This window comes from Malaclemys terrapin, chromosome 2, assembly GCF_027887155.1.
Source record: "Malaclemys terrapin pileata isolate rMalTer1 chromosome 2, rMalTer1.hap1, whole genome shotgun sequence".
Taxonomy (NCBI): domain Eukaryota; kingdom Metazoa; phylum Chordata; order Testudines; family Emydidae; genus Malaclemys; species Malaclemys terrapin.
In genome coordinates, this window is record NC_071506.1 from 223,178,620 (window position 1) to 223,189,089 (window position 10,470).

General features: G+C 51.2%; 1 protein-coding gene across 3 annotated transcripts; it reads right to left on the reverse strand.

The window, feature by feature from the left end:
- Positions 1-2,786: 2,786 nt before the first annotated feature.
- PRR15 (proline rich 15) lies at positions 2,787-6,232 on the reverse strand. 3 transcript variants are annotated; one of them, XM_054021130.1, is made up of 2 exons: positions 5,884-6,232; positions 2,787-3,726 (listed from the first exon to the last, which is right to left on the reverse strand). In XM_054021130.1, exon 2 carries the CDS (start codon positions 3,599-3,601, stop codon positions 3,248-3,250), a length of 354 nt encoding a protein of 117 aa, XP_053877105.1. In that variant the 5' UTR covers positions 3,602-3,726; positions 5,884-6,232; the 3' UTR covers positions 2,787-3,247. The 3 variants fall into 3 exon arrangements, with proteins under 3 accessions (XP_053877105.1, XP_053877106.1, XP_053877107.1); XM_054021131.1 differs by lacking the exon at positions 5,884-6,232 and adding an exon at positions 4,078-4,096; XM_054021132.1 differs by lacking the exon at positions 5,884-6,232 and adding an exon at positions 3,917-3,934.
- Positions 6,233-10,470: the final 4,238 nt, after the last annotated feature.

Here is a 10,470-nt window from a genome sequence, read left to right on the forward strand (position 1 = left end):
TATGATGACATAATGTTTGATAATTGGTCAGATGTTGACCAGTACTGGTATTAAACCCTAACAGCAACATTTTGAACACCCTAGCCGAATTCTAACAACAATAACAACAAAGAATCAAAACATAATATTTTATGGCTGTCTAGAGAGTTTCAATTGTTGATCTCAAAATGTTGTACAAACAGTAGGAATTATTCTCATTTTAGACAAGATAGATGAGGCACAGAGGCCCTAAGTGACTTGTCAGAGATTACATAGTCAGCCAGCTGTAGGGTCAGAAATGAAAGCCCTACTGATCAGCACTACATCCCGTTAAATTTCTTGCTGTCCTGAAAGGATTTGCTGGGACAAAGGAATAATGATGGCTCCCCCTCCTTTCCCTGACTTCTCCCATGCAGTGCAGGAATTAGCTGTACTCTGATGCTATTCTCATAGACTTTAAGGCCAGAAGGGACCATCACAGTCATCTACTCTGACCTTCCGCACTTTGCAGGCCACAGACTCTCACCCCACCCCCTCCTGTAATAGAGGAGTGACAGTGGAAGTGGGAAGACTGGCTTTCCTGGCCTCTTTTCAGAAGGACATATAGTTACATTTTCTCAATATCCAGCTGCACCTTAACAAGGACAGGGGGCCTGTATGATAAGCTCAAGTAACATGAACAAAGCCAGCGCTAGGCATAAGCAGACTAAGCAATTTCTTGGGATCCCCAGAGCAGCTCAAGGGGGCCCCTATTCACTTTTTATTATGAGTTGGGGGTTGGAGGGGAAATATTCCTGCTTAGGGTCCTCAATGAGCTGGCACTGCACCCTCTACTTCTAAACAGCAGTGGACCACTTGTCAAAATTCACTGAGTAACCCAGAGATTTCTATGATCTTGTAGTAAAAGGACACCCACTGCTGAGATCTCACTTTGTAAGTCAGTGAAAGGGAGGTTGTTTTTTTAAATAGAATCTAAATGTGTAAAGGGTGAGCTGTGGCAGGGATGGGGGAGAGAAGGAGGGACTGCTATATCTAGAAACAGTAAAGAGGACGTGGGAGGGAAACAACCCCATTTAAGCGTTTTCCCCACAAATGCTACACTATTACTGTGCATGGACAGTGACTATTTAACAGCATAAAGTAATATTAGAGTGCACTGTTATAAAGTCATTGATCTGACCAAGTTCTTTGATAGTAGGAAGAGTTACTCAGGTAAGAGGTTTCTAAATATCCCCAGAGGTGGACAGAGTAAGTGAAATTTGTCACAATAGAACTGGGAAGTCTGGCTTTCCTGGCCTCTTTTCAGCAGGACATAGCCTTACACGCTCCAGACATAACCCCACCTGAAGGTTAATGGACCACCTACTTACAACATTCACTATTTACTCTTCTGAAGAGGAGTATACTGTTGTCCCACTTTAGATTAAGTAAGTAATTTACTGTTACTGGACTAAGGTTACTCAGAAATCATAGTACATGGAATTTCAGGAGGACTGACTAATGCCTATTCAATATCACAACCATACATTAATTCTTAGAGTTTCTAATATGTTGGGAAAGAAGTTTCAGTCTCTGCTGCCTTAATTTGTCTTTAGTCCCGCTTATGGAAAGTGATTTTGACTATTCATAGTTTAGTTTGGGTTTAGGTTTTCAAAGTCAGTTTTATTTACCTTAGATACTATAGACAGACATTTTTCCACTCTAGTTTTCCTCATTACATCTCAGTGTCTCAGCCAATGTGTTTTGGCTAATGGTTCGCTTTGTGATAGGGCCTTTCTGAAAACTCAAGGGATGTTTGAGATTTCAGTTATTAGGAGAATCAGTAGTTCCACTTCATGCTTGATTGCAACCAGCAGAAACTTTGGGAACCTTGAGCCTGTTTTCATAGGGATAAAGGCTAAGACCACCATCATCACCACCAATAGCCATTTACATGTTAATGAGCATTCTTGCTTTCAGTGTTGGCTGCAAACATACTAAACACAACTCTGTTCAGCATCACCAGAGTTATTCTCTCCCTAAAAGACATTTACGTGTTATCACCCAATGTCTTTGGTTGAGTTTCATTAGATTGAAACCATCAGTTACCAGAGAACCATACTAAATGCATTGTGTACCTTCCTTAGTGAGCTGAATGACAAATCTGAAGAGCTCTTCTCTACAAGAAAATTACAGATTCACCTCTTGAGCAATTCCTTGTAATTACCTAGAAGTTTGGTGGGAGGAGGGAAGGATGGAGAGAGAAATTCTATTCAAATAGGCAAGAGGCAAATCCTAACACTTAGATGGGAGCAGGGGAACCCAAGCGCCTCTCACTTACAATAACCCTCTTATAACTCACTGAATGTAAGAGGGATTCGTTTACTCTTTTGCTTGACGTATCTACTAGAGGCAAACAGGACCATGATTGTTAGAGATCTACAGGTACCCCTGGAAGTTCTTGGCCTTGAATTTAGGTAAGAATACTTCAATCTCATTCCCTTTAAAAGAGGGTTCATCTTAGTGTATTAGAGCAACGAACAATCCCCTTGGTCAGAAAGCCGAGAAAGGATAGCCACCTATTTGGAAAAGCTACTGCAGAGGGGAGGGGGTCTGCCGTCTGGAGGGACATAGGTTGCCCTGGTACTGACACTACAACATATTATAGTCTACTGCATTGTGAATGTAATTGAATATGTTCCTATCCTCTTCCTAGACTTTGGTTTATACGCGTTGTTAATTTACACAGCACCCGAGTAATTTATGGCAGTGCATTGTCTTAGTCACGCTTGTAGCGTCTTTGCACCTTCTAATTCCGACCAAGAAAATCTGCATTTACACTTCAGCTTTATTTCATTATTAAAATTCATCCCCATTTGCTTGAGCTATTTTTGATCAAGAAAGGTACCCGCCCTACCCCCTAAAATAAGCAGCAGGGCAGCGCTGGTCAGCTCCAGCCAGCGAGGGTGATATTCCAGTCCAAAGTGCAGCAGCCAGGAACAGAGACACACGGCGCTGGGATTATTTTTGTTTCCAAAATTTGGAATCCGAACGAGAGAATAGGTTCATCCCTGCCCTGGTTACAGCGGGGTCACCGCGCCCCCCGGGGATGGAAGGCCTCCTCCTAGCGACGAGAGGCACCCGAGGCGTTTCCAAAGCAGCAGGTGTCTCCTCCTCTAGCCCACACGGAGTCACGGCTCCTTGGGTGGTGGAGGAGCGAGAGCTGGGGGACTGGCTGCAAGGGCCAGTCTCGGTCAGACGGAGGCTGTAGGGCAGCAAACAGCCGCAGCTATTGCCTCTCCTCGCCGGCGTGGCTGGGCGCGCTGCCCTCGAACAGCTTGGGGCTCTCGGCCAGCAGAGGGGCTCGCACCTTGCGCTTCTCCTTGAAGCGGCCGGAGCGGGAGATCTTCAGGTTCCTGCGGCTGCTGCCGCCGCCGCCGCCGGGCTTCTCGCCGAACTTGGGCTCGCTGCTGCTGAAGTTGGGCTGCTGGTTCTCCCGAGAGTCCGGGTCGGGGGGCGCCGGCGCCAGGGCTGGCTCAGCCGGGGGCGGCGGCGCTCCGGCCACCGGCCCCTCCTTGGCTTTTTTCCTGCTGCTGGTCAGCGCTTTCCACCAGGAGCCCGTGGCCGCGGTGCTGTCAGCCATCTTCTCCCGGCGCCCAGCCACCGCCGCCTGGGCAGGAGGCAGCCGCTCCCCGCTCCGGCTCGGCTCACCTGGGCTGCGACCACGTGCGAGGCAGGGAACTCCCCGGGGCGCTCGCGGCGCGGCTCCTGTGCGGGAGGAAAGGATAGCGAGTGACTGAGCTGCCAGGGCAGGAGAGCGGAGTAACCGACCAGGCTGGGCAGGACTCAGGAGGAGACCGAGAGGGCCCGAGGCCAGGCTGGCAGGCAGCCTGCCCTGCTCCGAGTCACACAGACAGGGTGTTCTCTACCCGGGGGCTGGCTTTGAGCCCGAACCTACCTGCTGACTAGATGCCAGCCGCTGCCACAGGAACTGGGCTGGGCTTGAGAGCCCTTTCAGCCCCAGGTGCCTCTATCACCTGAGTGGGAACACTAACTGCAGGAATCACACTGGGGTGAGCGGCCTCAGTGAAGGGGGTTGTGGTTTCCAGAGATACTCACGATCACAGCACACAATGAAAGCGCTTATTTCCAGCGGGCCCCTTCCTGCAGTTCTTGATGGATCAAGCAACCATCACCAAGTCATTAGGAATTAGGAGCACACCAGGCCTCCAGACCGGTCCCTATTTTGCAGGGATCTTCGTATGACAGTCGGGACAGACTAGGTAGGCGAGGTAATCTCTTGTTATGGATTCAGAGTAGCAGCCGTGTTAGTCTGTATCCCCAAAAAGAAGAACAGGAGTACTTGTGGCACCTTAGAGACTAACAAATTTATTAGAGCATAAGCTTTCGTGGACTACAGCCCACTTCTTCGGATTCATATGCATCCGAAGAAGTGGGCTGTAGTCCACGAAAGCTTATGCTCTAATAAATTTGTTAGTCTCTAAGGTGCCACAAGTACTCCTGTTCTTCTTCTTGTTATGGACCAACTCCTCCACCTGCCTAGTCTCTTTCAGACCCTGGGATCGGCAGGGCTACAACATCGCTGCAAACAACTCCAGACTGAGGACGGACAAGTTCCCGCTATTCGGTCATAAACCCCAGAAGTTCTCACAATGTCGCAAACCGCCACCATTTCCCCGATGTAAAAGATAGGGTTGGTACAGATTCAGACCCTTGACTAACCTAAACACAAAGTAGCGATGAGCCGATTAATCTCATTCATTTGGAGTCAATAAAAGTCCCTGCTTTGGAGAGTGAACCCTACCCCAAGTTTTGCACGTGTGCAGATCACTAGTAACTGGGGAGAGGGGACTTTGCTTTAACTTTTCAACCAGAGCATCAGATGCTTAGCAGGAGTCATGAGTGTTTCTTTGCTCTGGGAGAGCGAAGCCAAAGGTCTTGTGATAGTGCCACTATTTCACAAGTCATAGCTCCTCTCACAGCACTTCAGGACTTCCCCCACACCAGAGCGGCAGGTGCAGACACAGGCCAGATAAATCCATCCAAAATGCAGTTCAGAGTTTCTTATTCAGCTTTTATCCGAGCCAAGCTCCCCCTCCCCTATCTGGGCCATTGATCCCCCTCCAAAGATTATTCACCTCTGGATGCACATAGGGTGAACTGCACACCCAAGAATGCCCTGAGGGTCCCCGTCCCACAAGATCCTGCCCTCCCGCAACGCCAGAGCCACCGAGAGAGAGAGAAAGAGAGAGATATTAGCCCCAGCGAGCGCGCACACCGCCAAACCCACCAGGACCGCAGCACCAGGCTTGCCTGGCCTCTAACAGTGGCGTGAACAGAAAGGTTAAGAACGGACAGGTTCCTTGTTCGCTAGCCTGGGGTTAGCGCAGCACAGGCCGAACACCAGCGAGGCTAAGGGAAGGCGCAGACGAGGATCCGCTGCCAAGTGGCTGCATCCCTCGCGCCCCCGCCTGCAGCGCGGCCCGAGAAGCTGCCCCCGCGCCCACAGGAGACCCGGGGGCTGCGGGCGCAGTGTAAGGGCGCGCGGGGCGGGGCAGGGCAGCCAGCGGGCCCCGGGTCCGGGAACCAGCCAGGTGCAGCTGAGTTCGGTCATCAGCGGCAATTGGCTCCATGAGACGAGTCACCTGAGGAGGCAAGTCCGCGTCTGCCCGAGCCCCGGCTGGACGGGACACGCCGGGGAAAGTTTGGCAGACGGGCTGGGCCGAACCCGGCCGGGAAGGGCGTTGGGCTGAACGCAAAACCCCCGCCTAGTGAGCGCCCCACCGGCAGCGCTTCGCTCGGGGCCAGCGGCGGGGAGCGAGAGTGGCCGGGGCCGGGGCCGAGCAGGGAAGGAGCCTGGCGGGAGGCACCTGCGCGCGGGGCAAAGCCGGGCCGAGCTCTCACCTGGCGGGAATCTGCGAGGGCCGGCGGCGGCGAGGCTCCCTCCGCCCTAGGGCCCGCGCCTGCAGGGGGGAGCCGCGGCGAGTGTCCCTGCGGGGCGGAGAACGCAGGTAGCCGGCTCTGGTCCCAGGGGAACTCCCGCTGCCAATGCAACAGGCTGCTGCTGCCGGCCGGCGCCGGGGGAAAAGAGCCCGGAGCCGACCTTCAGGCGCCCGCCCTCCCGCTTTGCAGGTGAGCCTCTCAGCCGCTCCTTAACAGGCCATTCGGGCAACGTCCGTTAGAGAAGCCACCTGCACCTCACCATCCCTCCGGTGCGGCCGAGACCGGCTGCGTGGCGGATGCGTTTCAAGGGACACTTGGTTTGGCCCGCCCGCCTCGCTTTCTCCAGCCTGCCCGGCTGCGTACCTAGTGTGTGAGCAGGAGGCAGGTGGAGGTGAGCCCATTGGCGCTCCCCCACGGCGGGGAAGCTCATTGGCTGCTGCGGAGCCCGGCCCGGCGGGGTGGAACAGCAGCAGGGCCGCTCTGGAGGGAGGGAGAGGCTGTGGCTCGCGGGCTGCCTCCAGAGACCAGCCTGCGCCTGTCGCCGGCACAGCGCAGCGCTGGGCCTCGGGGTTTGTTTGCGCTGAGAGCAGGGCCCTAGTTCTAAGCACGGTGCAAACACGTGGGGAGAGACCGCTCCTGCCCACAGAGCTCCTGCCACGGCTGTGACGGGGAGAGGGAATGTGGCGGCCAAGGGTGACATCAGCCCGAGGCAGGACTGGAGCCGCTAGGCAGTGCAGCCCAGCAGAGGCCCTGGTTTCACAGCTACAGGGCGCATCACGCCAGTCGCAGGGAAGAATTTTCTCTTCCTTTTGTTTTAAAAGTAGAATCCTTCCCCCCACTCAAATGTTTAATGAAAATGTTCTTGATGATTACCATGTATAGTACAGTGGCTCCATTCAAGCCCCGATGTGCGTTAACCATTATAATCAGTGTTTCCTCCAGGAATAGAAATTAGGGGGGGTGTTTGAATTTGCAGGAGGGGTCAGGCCCGATGAGGGGTGAGACCGTGAGGGTGAAGGTGGGCTGAATGGTACCATAGTAAAAACTGAAAAATGTTTCATTACCATTTGATCAGATTTAACCCGTGTTTTAAAATCATCACACAAATTGAAGTTGGCTACTCAAGCCTTCTATGAAGTACTGCATCTACATCCTGCTTGGTTTCTTGTTATAATTTTGCACAACTCTGTTAATGAACTTCTTGAATGCAGTGGATTCATCTTTGGTGGCTTCTCATGTGTCTGGTACTTCCATTCCTTCAATTGATAGGCTCATTAGTTCATTCACATGATCAGGCAGAAGGCGACTTCTTTCAGAACACAAAATTCTATTAAATGATGAAAAAGAACGCTCAGCTGTAGCTGTTGTAACCGGGAGTAGCAAGAGATGAATTCCTACTTCTTTCATCCCAGGAAACCTAGCATAAAGATCGTGTTGAGCCACTAGTGATGATAAAAAAGAAGTTGAAGTCAAATCTTCATTCATTCATCGTATGATATTCTACTCTGTGTTCAAATTCTCTATTCTGTCCTGAACACATGGCAGACCCATTGCTCTATTATGGTGTCTTTGAAAAGTGTCCATGCAGCTTGCAGGGATTTCACTCTAGTCACTGTACCTTTTAATTTCTGTTTAACTAACCTCTTCATTTTTGCATAGTTCCCCTTTCTGAAATTAAATGCCACAGTGTTGGGCTGCTGAGGTGTTCTTCCCACCATAGGAATGTTAAATGTTATTATATTACGATCACTGTTTCTAAGCGGTCCTGTTATAGTTACCTCTTGGACCACATCCTGCACTCCACTCAGAACTGAATCGAGAATTGCCTCTCCCCTTGTGGGTTCCTGTATCAGCTGCTCCAAGAAGCAGTCATTTAAAATATAGAGAAATTTTGTCTCTGCATTTGGTCCTGAGGGGACATGTTCCCAGTCAAAATGGGGATAATTGAAATCACCCACTATTATTGAGTTCTTTATTTTGATAGCCTTTTTAATCTCCCTTAGCATTTCATAGTCACTATCACTGTCCTGGTCAGGTGGTCGATCCCTACTGTTATATTCTTATTAGAGTATGGAACTACTATCCATAGAGATTCTATGGAACATGTGGATTAAGATTTTTTACTTCATTTGATTCTACATTTTCTTTCACATATAGTGCCACTCTCTCCCCCCCATCCCACTGTTCTGTCCTTCTGATATATTTTGTACCCTGGAATGACTGTGTCCCATTGATTGTCCTCACTCCACCAGGTTTCTGTGATGCCTTTAATACGAGGCATTCTAGTTATTTAGACTTCTAGCATTTGTGTACAATCACTTTAAAAAACTTGTCACTGTTGATTTGTCTGCCCTTTTCTGATGCATCAGATTCTTTTTTATGTGAATGTTTCTCATCTGATCTGGCCCATACTTTCTTATTCCATCCTCTCCTCCTGATTAAACCTAGAGAATCTCTATCAATAGACTCTCCTCTAAGGGTATGTCTACACTACGAAATTAGTTCGAATTTATAGAAGCCGGTTTTATTGAAATCGGTTGTATACAGCCGATTGTGTATGTCCACACAATAAAATGCTCTAGGTGCTCTAGTCGGCAGACCGCGTCCACAGTACGAGGCTAGCGTCGACTTCCGGAGCATTGCACTATGGGTAGCTATCCCACAGCTATCCCACAGTTCCCGCAGTCTCCGCCGCCCCTTGGAATTCTGGGTTGAGATCCCAATGCCCGGATGATGCAAAACAGTGTCGCGGGCGGTTCTGGGTACATGTCGTCAGGCCCCTCCCTCCCATAGATTCGCGCCTTTTTACCTGGGTTACCTGGGTTACCTGTGCAGACAACATGGAGCCCGCTCAGCACAGCTGAGCTCACCGTCACCATATGTCCTCTTGGTGCCGGCAGACGTGGGACTGCATTGCTACACAGCAGCAGCTGCTAACTGCCTTTTGGCGGTAGACGGTGCAGTAGACTGGTAGCCTTCATCGGCGATCTGGGTGCTGGCAGCCGTGGGGCTTGCCTTTTGGCAGTAAATGGTGTATTATGACTGTTAGCCGGCCTATTACAAGTCGGGTCATCGCACATTAGCAGAGTCTTCCCTGAGCAGCAGCTCGTGCAATAGGCCTGAAGACCATCGTCATACACCGCCCCGTATTTGCTGCCAAGCACCCAGAAAGATGCCGAGGGCTATCAGTCACGCTGCACCGTCGTCTTAAGATGTAAAAAATAGATTTTCTCTGTATTCATTTGCTTCCCCCTCCCTCCGTCAAATCAACGGCCTGCTAAACCCAGGGTTTTCAGTTTAATCTTTGGGGGGGACCAGTCTGTGACAGTTGTTTGTGTCTCTCCCTGATGCACAGCCACCGTTCTTTATTTTAATTCCCTGTGCCTGTACGCCATGTCGTCACTCGGCCCCCCTCCCTCCTTCCCCTAGGCCGTCAGATACTACGTTTGCGCCACAGCTCGAGCCGAGAAGCGGTTCGCGCCTTTTCTTTGAATTCTGGGTTGAGATCCCAATGCCCGGATGATGCAAAACAGTGTCGCGGGCGGTTCTGGGTACATGTCGTCAGGCCCCTCCCTCCCCCGTCACAGCAACGGCAGACAATAGATTCGCGCCTTTTTACCTGGGTTACCTGTGCAGACAACATGGAACCCGCTCAGCACAGCTGAGCTCACCATCACCATATGTCCTCTGGGTGCCGGCAGACGTGGGACTGCATTGCTACACAGCAGCAGCTGCTAACTGCCTTTTGGCGGTAGACGGTGTAGCATGAGTGATAGCCGTGGGGCTGGCAGCCGTAGGGCTGCATTGCACCAGCCCCTTCCAGGCGATGGTATATTATGACTGGTACCCATCGTCATCGTACTGGAGTGGCTGTCAATCATGGCCACCTGGGCAGACATGCTAATGTCTCGATGATGACGGTTACCAGTCATAATATACTATTTTCTGCCAATTGCCCAATATTGTCTGCTAAGCACCCAGAAGAGGCCGAGGGCGATGCTGGGTGCTGGCGGACGTGGGGCTGGCAGACGTGGGGCTGCATTACTACACAGCAGCAGCCCCTTGCCTTTTGGCAGATGATGGTATATTATGATTGGTACCCATCATCATCGTACTGGTATGGCTGTCACTCATGCTGCAGCGTCGGCTGCCACCTTAAGATGTAAAAAATAGATTTGTTCTGTGTTCATTTGCTTCCCCTTCCTCCGTGAAATCAACGGCCTGCTAAGCCCAGGGTTTCCAGTTTAATCTTTGGGGGGACCATTCTGTGTGACAGTTGTTTGTGTTTCTCCCTGTTCCTGTACCTGTACGCCATGTCGTCACTCGGCCCTCCCTCCCTCCCTCCCGCCCTCCTTCTCCTGGTCCATCAGATACTACTTTCGCGCCTTTTTTCTGACCAGGCGCCATAGCTAGCACTGGGATCATGGAGCCCGCTCAGATCACCGCGGCAATTATGAGCACTATGAACACCACGCGCATTGTCCTGGAGTATATGCAGAGCCAGAACATGCCAAGGCGAAACCCGGACCAGGCGAGGAGGCGATTGCA